The 21,376-nt window shown below is 48.0% G+C and overlaps 1 protein-coding gene across 2 annotated transcripts in view; it reads left to right on the top strand.

Annotated features, from left to right (window-relative positions):
* MYO5B (myosin VB) overlaps positions 1–21,376 on the top strand; it is a 303,619-nt gene that overhangs the window by 113,191 nt on the left and 169,052 nt on the right. For both annotated transcript variants that reach the window (XM_036245270.1, XM_036245271.1), the window contains exon 2: positions 12,185–12,295. In XM_036245270.1, the coding sequence (XP_036101163.1) occupies positions 12,185–12,295 (111 nt within the window). The remainder of the gene's footprint in view (positions 1–12,184; positions 12,296–21,376) is intronic.

Raw genomic sequence — 21,376 nt, 5'->3', positions numbered from 1 at the left:
TCCAGCCGGGGCCGCCCGTGTACAGACTCGACAGGAAGCACAATCGCTCCCTCCTCCCTGCACAGCCCGTCTTCCAGTGGTTTTCATAGATAACTGTGGGAGGGGGTGTAGGCTGAGAAGATGAACCCCCATTCTCTCATTTTTAGCATTTCTCGTTGGGCTGAATCCTTCCCCTTGGCACCCCATCCTTCAGCAAAGCACCTGTGAAGGGTGCATGTGGCACCAGCCACGTGACCTTCCCTCTTTTTCTAACACTCTCCTAAGTCTGTCCTGGTTTGTAAGAGAGAAGGTTGGGTCAGCAGTTCTTTCAAATGGCAGACCCACTTTTCAACAGGAGCCGAGGTGACATTTCAGTGTAAAACTACATCTGAATCGGTCTCTAAAACATGATCATTTCGAATGGAGGCGATGAGTTGGCCGTGATCATCCTAGAAAATCTATGGCTATCCGACAGCAAATTTGTTTAATAGTAACACCGCTAGGACTCTCCAAAGAGTGATTCAGCTCAAGCAGGCAGGATGCATTATTGATAATGGCCGCTCAGTAATTCTTCTCGGCACCAGGATGGAAATCAGAGGCCGTCGGTTAGTGATGATTTAGGCAGCAGACACTCTCTGAACTTTTAGCTCCGAAGTCACAGTCAGGTTCACAGTGCTGCTCAGTGAAAGTGTGTCGGCTGTGGAACGTTTTCTCCCTTTTCCCTGAGGTCCTAGGATTTCAGATACCACTGTGCCTGTTGGCCAGTGTACCCAGGCTGAACAGTCCTTCTTCGATCTTCATGTTAAATGTTTCCACGCGCCCCTATGACGCCCCAAGTAAACCCCACATGGCAAAACACAGTGGGGAAAAATAGGGAGACCTGCTTGAGAATGGAATAAAATAATACACAAATAAGAGGATTCAAGGCTGTGTAAACATGTCACTAGAGATAAACTGTGGGAATGGCAGGTCCGCTGTCTGGGGTGAAGTACCTGGTACATGGAGTCAGGAATATTCAGGGGCAGAATTTCAAAGACATGTTACTTCAGGGTAGGGAGAGTGTTCACACGAGGACAGAGGCTAAGGACCAGGAGCGTGCGCACCGGAAGACTTAACTGAACTTTCAGAATGAGGATTCTTTTTTCTTACCCATTAATCTGTAAGCACTGATCTTTTTTTTTTTTTAATCCTCACCTGAGGACATTTTTGCATTTATCTTCAGATAGAGCAGGAGGGAGAGAGGGGGGAAGAGAGAGAGAGAGAAACATGGACATGAGAGAAAGAGAAACATCAATGTGAGAGAGACACATCGAGTGGCTGCCACCCACACAACCCCAACCGGGGCCCAGGGACAAACTGCAACCAAGGTACGTGCCCTTAGCAGGAACCGAACCTGGAACACTCTGGTCCGCGGGCTGACGCTCTAACTGCTGACCCAAACCGGCCAGGGCAGTACCGATCTTTTAATGATGCAGTTTGGACCATGTCTCTCCTCATGTTTAAAATGCATGCATACATTTGTGTTGGCCATGGAATGATATAAAAAAGCTGTCATGCCCTGCCATTGTGGCTCAGTGGTTGAGCGTTGGCCCATGCACCAAGAGGTCGTTGGTTCAATTCCCCGTCAGGGCACATGCCCAGGTTGTGGGCCCAGTCCCCAGTGGGGGCCATGCAGGAGGCAGCTAATCAGTGTTCTCTGTCATCAGTGTTTCTAGCTCTCTCTCCCTCTCCCTTCCTCTCCTCTAAAATCAATGGGGGTGGGGGGGTGGGAACTGTCACATGGCTCCTGCAGGTCTCCCAGTGTCATTCTGAGCTCTTTCCTCCTCCTCTGTCCCACCCATACTGGCCGCCTCCCCACCCCAGGCTTGCCACACAGATAACCTCTGTGCCTAGAACATTCTTCTCTCCTTACCATGCCTCGCCAACTCCTTGTTCATCCAGGGTTCAGCTTGGATCTTGCTTTTTCAGCAAAGCCTTTCCTGATGACCAGGCTAGGTTAGGTCCCCGTGGTATGCAGTGCACGTCTGTGCTATCCAAGCAGGTGTGCCTTTTTCAGCGGATTAATCATGTGATGTGGTCTGACACCCTTGGCGACAGGGACATGTCTTTTTTCCCCCCACTGTGTTCCAGCACCTTGCACAGTGCCTGTCATGTGGTAGGTGTTCAGTAAGTACCCGTGAATGAACTAGAGGCCATGTTCCAGTTGGTAGACCTTGGAACCTGTGGGGCACGTACAACAGCTGTAGAATGTTAGTGAATCAGCCTCAAAAATGAAGTGTTTGAATACTGGGAAGTGTTTGAATACTGGGGGGCGGGGACGCTGGGGGGCTTGAGAGCCGGCCTGAGTTCCCAATGGAAGTGTGTAGGGCATTTTAAGTTCTAAGATGGGTGATCTGTCAGAGACAGAGCAAGGGAAAACCGGGCTGTACGCATGTGTCCGGATGCAAGGGGCAGTTTCTGTAAAATCTTCCTCGGAAAAGAGTGGTGTCCCTGTGCATCCTCTCCGTTGCTTCCTTTGGACCAGTGAATTACTGTTTGCGGTAGGTAGCTCCGCCTGCCCTGACTTCAGGCCGTGCTGGCTGTGGTGGCTTGGAGCGGTCACATAATGGACCGCTTTTAAAATCTCAGAATAGAGGCAAACACACTGACATGGCAACTATTTCTAGGGCTGTGACTTTCAAGTGATTGTAAACTATGAAGACTGTTTCTTTTGGGGGGAAAACAATATACTGGTTAGTCTTTGATTGTTGGGATCCCGAGTGTTTTACCAGTGATGACAGCAGATATGGATTTAAAAGTTGGGGTATTTCAAAAAGCTTAGGTGGACATGAAGATGGTATTAAATGACTTAAAGATTGTAATATGTCTGGGCATTGCTTAGTTCATATACTAAATTGCTCTGTACAGAGAGAATTTATAGTCCAGGAGCTGTAGTCATGTTGCTGGAAGTAGGATTTCAACAAAGCGTTAGCTTCTCAACAGGATTCAGATGTATATTTAGCCGCACAAAATGTACCAGCTTTGAGTAAATCTTTTTCAGCTCCTTTGGCAAGCAGGTTAATGGATTTAACATTGCAGCCTTACAAAACTGATTTGTATGGACATACCCCATTTTATTTCTTTTAAATCATTGCATTCTTATTATCCTAAAGAATACATTTTATTTTTTTGTTAATCCTCACCTGAGGATATTTTTTCTATTGATTTTTTTTGATAGAGTGAAAGGGGGGGGAGGAGAGAGAAACATTGATGTGAGAGAGACATATCGATTGGTTGTCTCCCACACAACCCCAACCAGGGCTGGGGATTGAAGCTGCAACCCAGGTACCTGCCCTTGACCGGGAATCGAACCTGAGACCCTTTGGTCCACGGGCTGATGCTTCAACTGCTGAGCCAAATTGGCCAGGGCCTAGATGTTTTATATACATAATTTCATTTAATCATAACAGCAACCCTCGTACGGAAGACATCCCCCTCTTTACAGATGAGGAAGCTGAATCTCTGATGGGAGTTGAGGCTGGTACCCGACCTCCTTGCTCTCCTGTCTCTCAGAGTCGGAGCTCAGTAGGTGAGAAGGCAGATGCTCAACAACATGCTGGTGGGGATGTTGTGGACTTTGGCCCCCATGTTTGGGGGGTAATCACCATCATGGGGTTCAGGATGCAGTTGGGGTCTGGGCCTGTGAAGCGCCATCGTTAGACCTCGAATGTGGACAGGATTGTGCGAGGTTCTGCTCTGATGGGGCACAAAACCTAGTCTTTGTCCTCCAGACTCCTGTTTTGCAAAAGAGTGAAATGTGACCCACTTCTTCCTGCAGGGGCAGCTCGGAGAGGTGTCTGCATAGTTCTGCGGCACGGCCGCGCTCGGCCAGCTACCAGCCACCGCGACGCTGCCATTGTGATGGTGCTAAAATGGAACTTGGCTTGGCTTGGCAGCGATTTTTCTGTTTTCCTTCCCCTCCATAGAACTGTCATTTTAAAGGGGAAGCTTCAAAATGTATACATTTACTTGGAACAGACGTTTATGAGAAGTGTTGATGTGTGTTTTTCTAACCTCACTGAAGAACAGAGCTATGTGTATCTCCATTTTTTTTTTTATAAGTGGTACAGGTTTTTTGGCCTAGAGGGTTTTTTACACTCTTAGCACTGTGTTCTCAGTTTACCCTCCTAGCACTTTGTCCCTGGACCTGGGGCTCCAGGCAAGGTTGGGGGAGCAGCGTGCTGTCCTTTGACCGAGTGCTATCCTTTCTGCCTTGGAGTGAGGGGGCATCTGTGGTCCGGGTGTCAGCTCCCTGCCTTGTGAACAGTATGTTTTCCCAGAGAGCCACAGCCTATCCACATGTTCAGAGCTGGTGACGGTTGGTTGGTGCTACTCCCTGTGGTGGATCTCAGGTTGGTCCCGCGTGGAGAAGTACGGTGGCTTCTGTGCTCCTTGAGCGATGGAAGCGGATCGACCCAGTCTTGCCTCTTTCCCAGTGAGTTCTAGAACAAAATTCACGTCCCAAGTAAATGCCTTCGACTGTTTTCTCTGTTTTATCCAAAGGACTCCTCCCCACCCCACCGAGAGCCCTGGTGTCACTTACAGCGCCGAGAGGGGAGTGCTGAGCCCTGGCCTCATGTTGGAATGAGGGCACAGCCATGAGCCAGGCTCCTGCTCCTTGTGCCATAACACGGGTGGGAAGGCCAGGCAGTGTACCCACTCAGCTGCCAGATAGGCTGTGGGGTCACCTCTTGTCCTTCCCCCGGGGACTGTGCCCAGACTCCTTGCCTTAAGTCAAGGCGCGTTACAACCCAAACTTCAGTCTGCCCAGTTGTTAACTCTGAAGCTACCTGGTGACTTAACTTGGGGTGTCGTTGTAAATGGGCATTTGCATTTTATTTTCATGTCTAATTACAAGTCACTTGAATTGTGTAAAATATATACTCAGTGGGACCCAGGCTGCTGTAAGAAAGTCAGTGTTTCTCCATGAGGGGGCGACGGTGAGAAACTTTGAGTCAGAGTCTGAACTTGGCTCTTCACTGTGAACTTGGGCAGATTAGTACATTTTACCCGTGGTTTTTTCCTCTGTGAAACATTAGTGATGATCCTGCTTATCTTACTTCAGTGTTAAACTTCATATGAAGTGATGACAGTACTTGAAATTACTTATATTGGGGTAAGACTGTGGGGGTGGCATTATTAATTCCAGGGAGTAAGTGTGCCCAGTGCCCTCTTCCCATTTCCCTGCAGTCAGTCGGCTTTGGTTCTGAGGCTCACTCTGAAACAGTGGTTTTGACTTGGGTGGCCTGCACGTTCATCACTTGGGAAGCTTAAAATAAGACAAAGCCAAAAAGAACCACAGTGCCTGAGCCTGCTCCCAAAGATGTAATCTTAATTAGTCAAGTGTGGGACATGGGTGTGGCTTGTTTTTAGATCTGCAGATCATTCTTAGGGGTTTGGAAGAAGGCTGCCTCCCATGGCTACCTATGTTCTATCACTGTAGGACATCCAGAGGATCCCAGTAGTGTGGAACACCTTAGGCCTGTTATTTTCTCATTCCCATCCCTTAAACCTGTGCAAGGTCCCATCAGGATCCTGCCTTCTAGACCAAACGGTATACAGCAACATCGTCATCACTGTTGCTGACGCTAGGGTAAAGACTCGGATACCATGGGATCTCGTTTCATTCTGGGAGCGCCTCGTGAACATCTGACGTTTACCCCTTTGTACAACCGAGGAGACGGGCCCAGACCCGTTCGTCAGCCTACCCAAGCGGTTAGTGGTGGTTGGAGCCCACGTACTCGACCACGGCACCATACCGCATGATAATTAATGTAAGTGAACAAATGCCCCACTCTTCTCAATATTGTGTACACACTTCAGCAGGGCTTTCTGGAGATGGTGCTTCAGCTCAGGAGAAAGAATTCATGGCTGGGATTTCACGGTCCATCACAGGCTGATGGGGAGGAGCCCCCGGGCACTGAGGGTATGTGGGACCCGGGAAATCAGTCATCAAAACAGAGCACATGGACGGGTGGTTCTCAAACCCGCTCACACATTGAATGCTTCTGGGGAACTTGAAAAGACACTGCGGGTTCCCACCCTCAGAGACTGATGTGATGGGCCTGAGAGGTTGCCCAGCACGCTCCAGAAGCTGGAAGAGCTCCCCAGGGGCTGAGCACTGTGGCCACAGGTGGCCACTCCCTCCAGCAGAGGGTCTGAGAAGGGCCTGCAGAGATGGAAGAAGTGAGCTGGGAGCAGAACAGCTCTGCTCCGTATCAGTGCGCTTGTTACTTTGTTTACTTTGATATGATGAAATAAAGCATTGTTCAAACGGGGTGGAGACCAGTGGTGTAACCCTATAACTGAGTTATGTAAGTTTGTCCTTCCTTCAATCTGCTGCCTCCAGGAAAGCTCCTAGAGATTGGATTTGTTGGAAGGAATTCCTTAAAGGTGAGCAAATTAAGAGACAACAAAGAACCTTGGTTCTAGAGCATGTCTGTTTGGCTCACAGAGATGATGGCTTTCTGTTAAAAGTATATATTTTATCTTACTGCTTTCCCAGAGACTAGCAGGGAGAACCCAGGAGAGAGGTGACATTCCCATAACAGAAAAGTAACTGTGTAAAGTGGGCGATTCATTGGCATTTAAAACAGTGTTGTTTATCCACCACCTCTATCTAGTTAAAAATATTTCATCACCCTGAAGGAACCCCTTCTCCTCCAAATCCGTTCCATCTCCACTGCTCCGATCCCGTCTGTCTGTCTTCCTCCAGGCTTGGCTGGCTACTGTGGCGCTGTCTGTCCCTTCTCTGAATCTTTTCTCTTGGCTGTTTACTTTGCACCCATCATGTTCCTCCTTGTTCTGGGTTACAGAGGCACTGCATCTTCCTCGCGGGCCGGAGCTGGGGTGGGGGTTGTTTGCAAAGGCAGCACGTAAAGCAAAATGTGATTATGGTGAAAATTGCCCTTGGAAGTCCTGTACATCGCTCATTGAGTGTGGCATGCGTGACGTTGGGTAAACAGCTCTGCACAGTAATTCATAGGCACATGAAGCTGAGGATCTATGAAGCAGGATGAAGGTGGGGAGGCAGGTAGCCGAGGGGACCTGCCTGCAGATGTCACCCATTGCCGCACTCACAACCCAGGGTTCACTTTATTCTGGAGTAACAATGAACTGCTGTCTCAGTGTGTAGCCACGTGTGTCTTTACTGTGGAGATGGAGGAGGTGTGACCGCATCCGGCACAGAGGGCTCATGTTAGATGCTCACATGCTTATTGGATTTGAGTCTAGAGCTTGCTCGATCAGATTTGTGGTACGCACTGTCCTTTACAAAGTTCCAGGAGAATTTGGCCATCTGCTCCTTCTCTTTCTAAGTTGGCATTAACTGTTGTTGCCCTCCCTTTCCTCATCTTGTCCTCCCTCACTGAATAACTATCACCCTCTCAGGGAAACAGTCACATCATCCCTTAGAGTATATTTTTATGTGAACCATCTACCCAACTAGATTTCAAGCCCCTTAAGGTCGGGGGATAGATCTCGTGTTTGTATTGGATTACATGGTGCTTATCCCAGTATGTTTTATGTATAAACCAGGTGCACACTCTCTCCTCACTGATTCCTGTGTCGGCGAACATCTTTTGAGCATCTTCTACATGCCAGGGATACAAAGATGCCCGGTAGTTTACCTGAAAGGTCCTGAAATTGTGAGAGGAAACTGACATGAAAGAAATGACTGTAAAACCATGAAGTTAATCACAGAAGAATCGGTTGAAGCAGCTTAGGCTGGGAAGGGCGCACTCGAGGGCATAGGGAAGGAAGAGCTCAGCGAGGAGCTGGTGCTGGGACTTGGCCCCTGCCCACACGGACAAGTGCAGATGGGCATTCTGGGCTGAGGAAGCAGCATGTACAACGGGAGCAGGTGACAAACCTTTTCTGCAAAAGGCCAGACAGTACGTCTTTTCAGCTTCTGGGCCGTAGCATCTTTGTCGCAGTGACACAAATCTGTCGCCGAAGTGTGGAGGCAGCCTTAGACAGAACATGGAATGTGTGGTTGTGTTCCAATAAAAGTATTTATGGACAGCAAAATTTGACTTTCATGTGTTATGTGAATATCATTCTTTTGGAAATTTTTTAGCTATTTAAAAATTCAAGGACCATTCTTGAACTCATGGGCGCACCAGATGTGGCCCAGGCCGTGCTTGCTGACCTGTGCACGAAGGCTGGAAAGCACGAGGCTGTGTTTTAGGTGCTGACAGCAGGTCCTCAGGCGCACACCTTCTGATTCAGTGGCTGGGTGGAGGTGAGATGCTGCATTTCCAAAGAGCCGCTAGGTAATGGGGAAGCTGAGGTCCTTACTTGATGTAGCAAAGACCTGAAGTATCACTGGGGTCCCCTTCTGCCCCTGATGCTGGGTATGGGAAAATATAGAAGCCGACTTTCTGCCAGCCAAGTGTTTTCAGTGTATGTAGAGAGAGGAGATTTATATAACTGGGAAGATTGGTGGGCCCTCCCAAAGTACAAGTCGAACAGAGGCAGAGCCAGACAGTGAGATTCCCCAGGGCTGGGGGCAATCAACTGTTCAGTGAGTGGCACGTGGGGTGCAGGGTGCAGGCCAGAGGAGTCCGAGGGAGAGCAGGGACTTGGCTTCCATGATGTCGCTCAGCTTGATCACACGTCACTCCCACTCAGTTTCTGTTGGGACACCCCCATTCTTTTCTGGGTTATCCCTCTGTTATGGTGAGCCATTCCTGAAAGATTTGCACTCAGTGGAGACTTTGAGTCGAGTAGAATTTCTGGGTGTGCTGTCCTCCCTCCGATGGAGAGGAAGTCACAGGAGCATAACTCAGAGGGGTGGAAACTGTAGCGAGGCTAAGGAAAGGTCCCTCACCTGAAGCTTGGGGACAGGGTCTTACAAGTCATCGCAGCTGGATGGATGGCGGGCTGAAATGACGGTGGAGGAGGTGAGTTAGAACACCTGAGGGAGAAGCAGTGTTGACAGTTAAGGTCGGCAAACACTCCAGGTTTTCTCTGAGTACACCTCAGAATATTCTTTTTTTAAAAAAAATATGGTTTTACTGATTTTTTTAGAGAGATAGAAACATTGATGTGAGAGAGAAACATCATTGGCTGCCTCCCGCACGCCCCCTACTGGGGATCGAGCCTGCAACCTGGGCATGTGCCCTGACCGGGAATCGAACCAGGACCTCTCAGTCCATGGGGCAGTGCTCAGTCCACTGAGCCACACTGGCTGGGCTATCCTCAGAATATTCTTTTTTTTTATCCTCACCTGAGGATATTTTTCCATTTTTTGCACAGATAGAGTGGGAGGGGGAGAGAGGAAGAGAAGAGAGAGAGAAACATCGACGTGAAAGGGACACATCGAGTGGCTGCCACCCGCACGACCAACCAGGGCCGGGGACAAACTGCAACCGAGGTACATGCCCTTAGCGGGAACCGAACCCGGGTCTCTCTGGACCGCAGGTCGATGCTCTAACCGCTGAGCCAAACCGGCCAGGGCTCCTCAGAATATTCTTAATGCCTTTCTCCAGAGCTCTCCAAGACGATACGTTCTATAGTATCTTCCTGTAAAGACACAAGTAACACCTTGCAGTAAGTCCAGCAGAGAACATTCTGTGAACGTGATTCTTTTTTAATCCTCACCCGAGGATATTTTTCCATTTATCCTCAGACAGAATGGGATGGAGGGGGGGTGGGGGGGGAGAGAGAGAGAGAGAGAATCATCAATTGGCTGCCTTCCACACGACCCGAACAGGGCTGGGGACTGAACCGCAACCCAGGTACATGACTTTGACTGGAATTGAACCCGCAACTCTTTGGTCTGCAGGCTGATGCTCTAACCGCTGAGCCAAACCAGCCAGGGCAATGTGACTCTCTATAATGTCCAAAACAAACGACTTTGGACCTGAATGGCCAGTTTAAACATCCCTCCCAGTTTCAGGGGACGGAAGATTAGCAGGGCATAGACAGAGTTCCTGGAGGGAGCCAGTTCCTAGAACTAGTTTGGTCACAAGAATGATTATTTAATTTGTTGTACAAAGTCAGAGAGCAAAAAGCTAGATGAACCTCATTTGATATTGCCGGCCAAGGTTTTATGAATTCCTACCACTTATGGAAATTGGTCTAAGAAGTTGAGTTGAATTCACAGGTAGGAGTTAAATGGCCTCCACTGTCATGACCGAAGAGTCAGGCAGATGACAAGATAAGGCTTTGTAATCTTTGAAGATCTCCCTCCCCACCCTCTGCTCCCTGATCTTACGCTCAGCTTTGTGTGGTATCACCAAAATGACCTACTGCATGGGGATTAAGAGGATGCTGCGATCCTGAGAGAAGATAGCACAATGAAATGAAAAAGAAGGACATAGACCCACAGTGAAAGAGAGGTCGAAGTTCAAGAAGTTTCTGCATAAAAACAGAATGAAAGGGCAGAAGGATGTAGTGAAGGGAACCAGTGTTTTGTCACCCTGATACTGCCTTTTTGGGATATTGAATTTAAGCTGTTTATTAAGAAATAAGAGTCAGAAAATAACTTTGATGATCGCCCCATCCTCTCCTCCAAACACACACACCCCGCTGCCTTTCCTGGCCAGAGATTCAGGCAGAAAACCCTGCTTCAGGAAGGTCTTAGGATGCTCGCCTCAGTCTAATCGGAATGAATAGTGGGAGCCGGTTCCGGGCAGAGGCTTGTTGTCTAGATACCCGTGTCTCCTGGTCTCTGGGCTGCCTAGCGGGGTTTCCTGCCGTGGGTACTGCTTTTCCGCAACTGCCTGTGAATCGCCCTTTCTCACCTCTGAACTTGAATTCCCCATCCCTCCCCTCTTTCTCCTTTGTCCAAAATGGTCTGTGGACCCGACGTTGCCTGCCTGTCTTTGGATTTTTGTGCCTGTGTGAATTTCCCATGCATATTTAATTAAATTTTTATTTTCTCCTCTTCAACAAAAACGACTTTGGCTTTGTCTCCCGAGCCGGGGTGGCAGGGAGGCAGAGGCCGCTGTTTGCTTTCCTGGTGATCAGTGTTCTGTCTTTTGCCTCATGACCTTCATTGCTCAGCTCGAATTGGAGGCAAGTGCAGCAGGGCCACGGGCTTGCTCACAACAGGCCAGTGACCACCTGGAGGAAAACACGAACAAGGCAGCGCCAGAATAAAGCCTGCAGCTGCTTGTGTCCAAGCAACGGACCGGCACAGCATCTGTGCGTGGAGCCTCCCCTGCGAGGAGCGTGGATGGTGCTGAGCAGGGCACACTCCCGGGCTGGCCTTCGGTCAAAAGAGCCATTCGTTTCCGGTCTGTTAAGAACAGTCTGTGTCCACGAAACCACGTGTGTGCGTGTGCACCTGCACACGGGGCAGCTTCTAAAGCAAAAGGCCCTGCGGAAATCACATGTCGAAGGAACAGAAATTCGGAAGTTTGTCTGACAGGTGTGGATCCAGCTGCTGCTGTTTAGAGCAGCAGACCAGGGGTTCTCCCCCGCTGCCTGTTACTCTCACCTGGGAGCATTTATGTCACCTCAGGTTCTGCTGAGCCGGTCTGAGGCAGAACCCAGTCTTGATTTTCAAAGCTCCCAGGGAATTTGAATGTGCATTCGAGGTGGAGGATCCCCGAGTTACATTGAGGTGCTCTGTCCTCTCCCCAGGTCTAGGCTGGCTTAAAGACCCGAGGAAGGCTGAATGAGATTTGGGGGTATGTTTGTGACTCAAATAAGTTGAGGTTGCCGACAGTTTAGGAGTATGTAAATACACATTCAGTTTGCTGACCACTTTCTTACACTTCTGTGGGAAATGGCTTTGTCTCTGAATGCAGAATATCAGAGCTGAGATCCCAAGTTTGGAAGGTTTGCTATGCTGTCCTGTTGGGTTTTGCTATGTTATTGTTTGCAGCACATTGCCCCCCCCCACTATTTTGTGCCCCCTTGGAAATGATGGCACAAAACTCTGGATAAAACCAGGTGCAGGCTGGGAAGTCTCCCTGGTAGAATCTAATTTCACTGATCTATGATATTCTCTTAGGATCTAGAGGGTGCCCTCTGTTACCTGGGAGTTATTTATCTGTTATCATGGTGTTGGGTCACCTTGTGTCTTGAAATGAGAAGGGAGAGATTATGTCCAGGTGGCTTCAGTTGTCCCAAGGGCCCCCATAGATAGCGGCACCTGCTTAGAAACCTGAAAGCTTCATCTTGTATCTAAGTTTCTTCTGTTTGAATCTTTCAGTACACAAGGGTCTGGATCCCTGACCCTGACGAAGTGTGGCGCTCGGCTGAATTAACCAAGGACTACAAGGAAGGAGACAAGAGCCTCCAGCTGAGGCTGGAAGATGAAACTGTAAGTGTGGGTCCTGGGGATGGGATTGCTGGGGTCTGCTGGACAGGACTGGATGGTACCTGGGGGGCTTGGGTTTCTCCTGCAGATGGAGCTTCTGAACTGCCGGCCTCTTTCTCGTCGCTGTTGATGATAATGTACCTGACATTGCTAAACCATGAAACTGCTCCATGGATGTCACATAGCATAAGTGCCCCTTGGTGTTAGCAGCTGGGAGATCACGGGTGGCTGAGGCCGGAATCTTCTTAGTGGAGTGGAGGGAATGGGGGTGGGGGGAGGTTTCCTCCATGGGGAGGCATCCGTGGGAGGTGATGGGGTAGCAGCTACGGAGACAGCGCATGGTACTGCGGTGGGAGCACCAGCCCTGGCCCAGCCTGCCTGGGTTGGGATATGGGCTTGGCCCCTGTTAGCCTGTGTCCTTGTGCAAATTAGCAGTCTTTCTGTGCCTGTTACTTTATCAGTGATAGTTTGCCTAGGGCACTGTGGAGAATAAAATGAGTTACTACGTGACTCAGAGTAGAGCCTGGCACACTGGCATTCAGTATGTGCCGGCTGCTGCAGTGAGATTTCTTTCTCATTAGTTGACTTTCAGGTGGATTCGTTGGAAAGGAAGACAAGGTAGTAACTGTGAAGTCCTATTCTTCCTATGTCTGATTCAGTGTCTCTTTTCATGAGCCTTGGTGACCAACTTTCTCTGTGATTTGTGCATTTCACAAGTATCTGAATGCTTCCTCTGTGCTGAGTTCGGGGGCGGGGTGTGGGTGAATGGTTGTGGCCCTGCCACTTGGGCGAGCAGCTCCGCGCTGCAGGCAGCAGGGAGAATGAACACAGAAGTGTGGCAAAGCTGCAGCAGTCACAGAAGCAAGTGGATGAGCGTGGGAGGGAGCCCAAAGGAGCGAGCCACCGTGGTGAGGGTGTGACGGAGGAGGAAAGGAGCCAGCCATTGAAGATTCAGGGTGCGGTGGGCCCAGAGTAGAGGGTGCCCAGGCAGGTGTGTGTGTGTCAAAGCTTTGAGGCATCAGTGTGTCCCTTGGGTGTGTTGAAGGGAAGGACAGGCCAGTGCACCTGGTGGGAACCATTGGAGAAGGGGACACATGAGTAGGATGCAGGCAGAGGTCATTTGTGTGAGGTTTACAGTGGGGAGCCTGGGAGGAAACAGGTTTTGAATGAAGTGGCAGAAAGAAATCAGTAACTGGCTTTGGGATAGGTTGAGTTTACGGGGCTGCGGAGCAGGCATTGCTTGGAGCTGAGGCTGGAGTGACCACTGCCTCCCTCTGAAGGGCAGTAGCACTAAGTTTGTGCCCCTCTTGAGCCTTTGATCATTTACTCGCTTAATGGTTTCTCTTCTTTCAGGTATTTTGGTCTTGTCTTTCTAGATAGTTAACGACCTGCTTGATAAATGGACCGTGTCTTATGCTTTGCTGACATAGTATCTACCGTGGTTGGTGGTTAACTCATTGCGTAGTGGGAAGAGTGGCCATCCTTCCCCTCCTCACTTCGGTTTTTCTCAACCTGAGCATAGGTTGGTAAAACTGGAACCATGAATTGTTAGGAGATGCTGACTCCAAGGTGTGCGCTTTCCCCTTCCCCTTCCTGGCAGGCTGACTCTGCCAGCCTCCTCTGGGTTTGGAACTGAGAAGCAAAATTCCCAACACATGGAATCATGTTTACCATGTTGAATAACTCCCCATCCCACACCCGAAACAAAATGAAATTAGTTCGCCCACTCGAATGGTTTATCTTCTCCAACAGATTTCATTTCAGTGGATCTTTTAAGTGGGTGGGTGTTTTTCAAGAGGTGGTAAGGAATGATCTGTGTTGCCAAAACAGAGCAGATGCGTGCCTCCTCAGCTGCAAATGAATTCTGTCCTGCATGACTAATCCTGGCAGCTGCCCAGGAGACCCTCCCCACCCCCGCCCTGCTACATGGATGGTCAGCATGTAATCAGAAGGGATGCCTGGGGCTGGAGACTAGCAGCTCTGGAGGAATAATGTTCTGTGAACATCCGACCTCCAGGTTGCTCACGGGCTGCGGTTTGTCTGTTGCTCTCTGGGCAGTCCTTAGGAGTGACTCGGTGGGCTGTGGACCAGAGGCAGGAGCGCAGAAGTTAGGTGGGGCCTGAGTGCTTGGAGAATAGCTTCCGTGCCGCTGAAACCACCCTCGACCTACCAGGCTGGCTGCACAGTCTGCCCGGCAGCCCCTCTCCCCTGCTCCTCCCTCGGAAGTTCGACTGTGTGGGTTTAACTGCAGCAGCAAAGACCCCAAATAAATTCGTTCTCCTCTAGAACAACAGTAACGTTCCTCACCCCTGGCTTCCACCTACTGCTAACCTGTGCCCTCTGTTCCGGTGGTCAAGCTCCTCAGTCTTTCTCTACAATGTTTCCTTTCCCCTGCTGCTTGCTTGTGTGTTCATTTTTGTTGTGGTGATATACAGAACAGAACATTTGCCATGTTAGCCATTTTTAAGTGCATAATTCAGTGGCATAAAGTCCAAGTAGTCTCCCCCTCATCTGTGCTTTCATATTCTCGGTTTCAGTGACTTGTGGTCAACCGTGATCCAAAAGTATTACATGGAAAATCCCAGAAATAAACAATTCATAAGTTTTAAATTGCATGCCATTCTGAGTAGCGTGATGAAATCTCGCACCATCCCCTTCCATCCCTGGTACGTGAATCGTCCCCTTGTCCAGGGTCCCCACACTGTATCTCTACCTGCCCGTTAGTCACTTCGTAGAGTCTCAGTTATCAGATCAGTTATCAGAGAGAGAGGGGGGGAGAGACCCCATTCACATAACTTTTACTACAGTATATTGTGATGATTGTTCTATTTTATTATTTTAAATTTCTTACTGTGCCTAATTTTTAGACTAACATTTATGATATATGTGTATAGGAAAAAAGATATATAGGGTTCAGTACTCTTTTAGGTTTCAGGCATCCACTGGGCGCCTTGGGACCTACCCCCACGGTAAGGGGGCTGCGGTACTTCCATGCTGTGCAGCCATCACCGCATCCATCTCCAGAACTCTGTCATCTTGCAAAACGGAAACTCTGTATCCAGTGAATAATAACTGCCCCCACCCAGTCCTCCTGTCCCTGGTAATCTCTCTTGTACTTTCTGTCTGAGTTTGATTATTTCAGGTACCTCATAGAAATGGAATCATACAATATTTGTCCTTTTGTTTCTGGCTTGTTTCACTTAGTACAATGTAACATGTTCTATGTTTAATCCAATGAGAAGATGGGAAACTTCTCAGGGGAGAAGGGTAGTGTGGTCTTTTTTCCTCGCCACAGCTGGGATGCGTGCAGGTCCTTAGCACAGTACTCCGTTTTGGTCTGGATCAAGCCTCTCGGTGAATGCACACTGGTGGTAAATGTAGCTTCCTCCCCCGGCCTTCTCTCTCCTGCCCCACCCCCTTCCAAACTGCTCAGCTCCTGCCCTCTAGTGGTGGGAAAAACATCCCTGTTTCCATGGTTTGGCATTTCAATTCTGTATCCAGTGTCCAGCAGCCACCTTGAAGGCAAGCACTCCTTGAATGCAAGGGGCCCTGACTTGGTGAGAGAAAGATGGGAATACGTGAACTTTAAAAAGAGTAAAGTGCTCTACCTATGTCTCGGCATATCCAAGCCCTCTAACATTTACCATCTTCACCATTTTTAAGTGTCCAGGTCAGTGGCACGAAGTGCATTGACATTGACATTGTAGTGCAACCATCACCACCTGATCAGTCTCCAGATGGATGTCTGTCTGCTTATTGTCATTGACCTGTTCCCTGCTGTATTCATGACCTTTTCCATCAGTTACAATATTTTCCCTGGCTGCTTCTGCCTACAGGTGGGCAAAGCAGTGATTGCCCCTCCCTGACCCCTGGACATTGGACAATGTCTGGATACATTTTTGGTTGTCATGATTGAGGAGGGAGGTTTGCTACTGGTATGTAGTGGGTAGAGGGCAGGGGTGCTGGCAACCAACCTCTAATGCACAGGGCAGCCTCCACTTCTGCCCCTCCCCCGAGAAAGAATTATCCAGTCCTAATGAAAAACAGAGCCAAGGCTGAGAAACCCTGGTTTAAGCCCATAGAGGAAAAGGTCTTGACTGTTTATTGCTGATGAACACCAACCTCAAAACTAAACTGGACTCCATGATGCTAACAGAATGTGGAAGCTGCGTTCCCAGCAATAAATTGAAATTAAAAGATTAACTTTGACTCCATATTTTATGCTGCTGTAATGTTTATAATTCAGACTTTTTAATTATGACCTTTTTCTTCCTCTAATTACTTGCATCATCATTCATTCATTACTTACTCATTAAAACAATTATTATTGAGCAATTATTTTATGCCAGGGTCTGTTTCCAGAGCCATGGAAATGGCACATCGGAACCTCCATGGAGCTTCCAACCTAACTTTCCCGAATGTGCTATGTGTACAGTCCAGGGTTTACAACATGAAAACGTCAAGGTCGAGAATCTCTAGACATCTGTTAGGAATTATGGTGAGATACTTCACCCACTGCCCCTTCTCCCTTGACTCTCAACCTCACTTTTTTTTTGGAATCCTCTTGGGGAGCTCCCTCTAGTTTTTTGCTGATTTCCCGAAGCAGGAACACTTACCATGGCAGAGTTGGTGTCTAAATACTCCATAGTCCTCAATCCCCTTGCAGTTAGGTGGGACCCCATGGTGACTTTTTAAAATTTTTATTAAAACCTTTTTTATTCCTTTATTGATTTTAGAGGAAGTGAGAGGGAGAGAAAGACAGAAACATAAATGAGCGAGAACATTGACCGGCCGCCTCCTGCATGGCCCCCACTGGGGATCAGGCCCCCTGGGCATGTGCCCTGACTGGGAATAGAACTGGTGACCTGTTGGTGCATAGGTTGACGCTCAGCCACTGAGCCACACCAGCCGGACCCCATGGTAACTTTTAAAAAAATATATGTGTGTGTGTTTTTATCATCACCCAAGGACATTTTTTCCATTTTTTGTTCAGATAGAGTGGGAGGGAGAGAGAGGAAGGGAGAGAAAGAGAGAAACATCGACGTGAAAGGGACACATTGAGTGGCTGCCACCCGCATGACCCAACCAGGGCCAGGGACAAACTGCAACTGAGGTATGTGCCCTTAGCAGGAACCGAATCCAAGTCTCTCTGGACCGCAGGCCCACGCTCTTACTGCTGAGCCAAACAGGCCAGGGCAAAAAAAACAAAAAAGTTTTTATTGCTTATTTAGAGAGATAGGAAGGAAGAGATAGAAACATCGATGTGAGAGAGACACATTGATTGGCTGCCTCATGCACACCCCCCACTGGGGATCGAGCCTGTAACTGGGGATCAAGCCTGTAACCAGGCACGTGCCCTGACCGGGAATTGAACCGGGACATCTCAGTCCATGGAACGATGCTCAGTCCACCGAGCCACACCGGCCGGGCCCCCATGGTGACTTTTGTCCAGAGAACCCTAGGTAGAATTGGTGGACATCACTCCAGGCAGAAGCATGGAAGACTGATGGGAGTCTCTTCGTCTGCCTGGTGGCTGGAGGCAGTGTGTCGAGGCAGTGACCTGGGGAGCAGAACGTCCATACCAGCCGGCCTTGGGCACCTAGCGTGAGCGAGAGAGAAACCCTTGTGGTATTAAGCCACTGAGATTTCAAGATCACTTACTTACTTCGTCATAACCTGATACTACCTAAATAAGAACTTTACATGAATCACAGTGTATTTTATTTTTCACGTAATTAACTGCCCGCTCTGAGCTGAGGCCTGCGCTAAGTAGTAGGAGGGGAAGAATGAGAAGGTTCTCCTTAAGAAGCACGATCTTTTGGGGGACTGGAGAAGAGGGTGAGAAGACGTATACACAGAACTATTCCAGAATAAGACGCAGCAGAACATTGGTTCAAGAAGTACTTGTTTCTGACATAATATAAACCTTCTTTTCATACGTCGTAAATGAACCTAGAGCCACACACCTGCTACTACAGTGAGGTTTCAAGCTTAGATCTCCTATTATCTGGGAATATCATTTCCTTCACTTTGTTTTCTCTGCAGGACAGCTTTTCTAATTTCACAAAGAACACCCCCCATCCATTGACCAAAATTGCTAAAAGCTTTAGGCCAATGAAGTTGGAAGGGCCCTTAGAGATTGTTGGGACGAGGTCTCTCATCCTACCATTAGGGGAAATGTGATCTAAGGAACTGAAGGGATGGGTGTAAGGCCTCATAGCAGTTGAGTTCGGTGGTTCTCACTTTTGCCTGTAGAAACCCCTGGTGAGCTTTGTAAAAAAATCATAAAGTCCAGGGAGCAGCCAGACTACTTAAATCAGGATTTGGGGTGGGACACACAGTATCTGTTTGTAAAGCTCCCCGTGGGATCCCAGCGTACAGGGGAAGTTGAGAGCCAGGGCATTAGTTGATGGCAGGACTTGAGTAGAGGGTTTAACTCTGAGTTGGCTGCCATTTCCATCAGAGCATAATACATGTAGCTCCTGGGGTTCGCCTTGCCAGCTGGGAACCATATTGTTACTAGCTTATCTTTTCTCTAGATCTTCTGGTTCTGTGGTAGATAGAGTAGGAAACAGAAGTTGGCTTTCTCTATCCACCATCTATTCTAATTACTGGCTTCAAGTCTGTGTGTTGGGAGTTGACATTCGAAGATGTTTCTGTATTTTCGTCCTGTAGTACCATGTAATATGGACACACACTGAGGTAAGGGAGAGGTCATGAATAAATTAGACATCCTTTCAACTGATATTTTTTGAGCACCTCCTGTGTATCCTAGAATCGCAGACCCACAGAGTGGAGAGCAACCTAGACCAGCGCTGTCCGGCGGAGAACTGGGGTACAGTGGCATGTCCTCTGTCTGGCTTGTTCCCTGTGGGAGTCTTGTGGCTAGTGTGGCTGAGAAACTGACGCTGTAATGCTATTTAACGTGAATGAATTTAATTTAAAGAGCCCCGTGTGGTGCCCTATTGGAGAGTGCAAGTATAGACCAGTCCCCTCTGTAGTCTAGTCCTGTGCGCTAGGTGGGCACCAGTTGGAGACCCCCGTCTGTTTCTCCTCTCAAGGGGAGGCTGAGGTCCACTCCAGGAGGGTGACTGAGCACTCGTTTTATAATGTGTTAACATTCCATCCTTTGTTTCACCTCCAAAGACCCACTTTTGTAGTGAAGTCTTTTGCGCCAGAAATTTCGTGGTCCCTGATCACATCATGAACACTTGGAGTTCAGATGAAACCGTATTAGCGGTAAAGGTGAGACACTTGCAGCAGTATTAGAATCAAGCTCCAGTTAGGGAAACAGACCCACTGGGCCTCATGCCGCCTTCCCTCTCCATGCGACCCCAGGACGTGTCGCTTCCCATGCCGAGCTTGCAGCTCTGCCTCTTTTCTGCTGTTCTGGGCGTTTTTGCTCTGTATCAATTTCACTGTAACCAGTACCACTAGTTTATTTGTGGACCGTGTTTTCATGGAATTGCATACGCGTTTCCCGCTGCATGCTTGCGGGAGAGGGTTTTGAGGGGAGATTCACCTGACAACTGCTGGAGAGCCAGCGTTTCTGCTTCAGGGTTTAGACTCTGCGCTCAGGTCCCCATGTCTGATCTGGAAACTGCAGCAGGCTGGGTGACCTCTGCTGTTCTGCTATCGGCTGTTCCCTGTGCTGCTTTGGTGGGGGAGGGGGTTATATGCAGAGCAGACGTGTCCTAAGGGGATGGGACTTCTCCATTGGGAAGTCTTCAGAGTGGCTCCCGGAGGGAGGTCTGATTAGAGCCCCCAGAGACACCACTAACTCAGCAGAAGGTGAAGGGGGCCATCCACTCTAGAATTTAATGAGATAAAAATCAACTTTCAACACTCAGTTTCCCCTTGTTTCCCACCTTTTGGAAATTTAGTCTCATCATGTTCACCATAGTTGTTGACTGGAGTAAGATTGATATACATAAAAGCTTTTCATAGAAAGAAAGGAGTCTTGATCAATATATACATACACAAAGAGAAACTAACATCAGAAAAGTACAGAGATGAAAACCTCACCAACATAGATAACCATGACATTTTGAAGGGCTGTAACCCCAGACAGACTCCAGCACACAGTTTTAAATAAAGGCAGTCATATGTATTTCAGTCGGTGAAGTGCCTTGTCTTAGATCAGCACAACGCTGTGTGTAGCTGCCTGACCAAAAATATGGTTCTGGGTCATGTTTTACTTTCATATTTATAGCTTCGGTGAGTCGGTATTGTTCCTAGTTTGTGAGACTGTTTCCCGAGGCCAAGAAAGAGTCTATTCATGAAACCTTCTGAGCAGGTGTTGCCAGCCGCCCTCCAGAAAGGATACATCAGTCTGAACCCACAAGCAGCGGATTCGCTTGCCCAGACCCTTCCTAGTTAGGGTCTTGTCAGTTTTTATACCTTTGTTTATCTGATGGATAATATTAGTGCTAATAAAGTTTTATTTGCATCATTTTGGTTAATGGTCAGGTGGAGTAGTTTTTCATACGTTGTTCATCTGTAGTTCTTATTTTGTGACTTGTATTCTATGCAAAATTTTCTGTTGGGGTGTTGGTTTTCTTGCCGATTTCCTAAAACGTTTTGGATTTTAAGATTATTAATTCTGTCATATAATGCAGAGTTACTGTCCCCTTCTTCGATTTTACTCTGCATGTCGTGTGTTTTATGATGCCTTTACAGTTCTATATTATAGTGAAATTAATACTTTCCTACATTGTTCTAGCTTTCACATTGATCTTTAAAAGTAGTAAACTTTTACAGATATTTGCCCATACTTTTATTATTGGTTTTTTGTGTTTTTTTTTTTTTTAATTTTTACATTCTTTCTATCTAAAATTTATTTTGGTGTCAGGGATTGAGAATAGAACACTGGCATAATATTTTTCCTCGAGTGGCTGTTAGTTTACTGCTCTTATTTGAAAATTTTCTTTTAATCATTTGTTTGTGATGTTATCATGAACACATTTTTTGTATGTGCTTGCATTCATTTCTGGATCTGTTATTACATTTCACTTATCTGCCAATTTTAGCACTATTACATAGTATTTTAATTGTGGGCTTTAACAGTATACCTTAAGATCATAC

This window comes from Molossus molossus, unplaced genomic scaffold (genome assembly GCF_014108415.1).
Source record: "Molossus molossus isolate mMolMol1 unplaced genomic scaffold, mMolMol1.p scaffold_m16_p_6, whole genome shotgun sequence".
Classification (NCBI taxonomy): domain Eukaryota; kingdom Metazoa; phylum Chordata; class Mammalia; order Chiroptera; family Molossidae; genus Molossus; species Molossus molossus.
The sequence above is the reverse complement of the archived record's forward strand: the minus strand, read 5'-3'. Positions and strand labels throughout refer to the sequence as shown.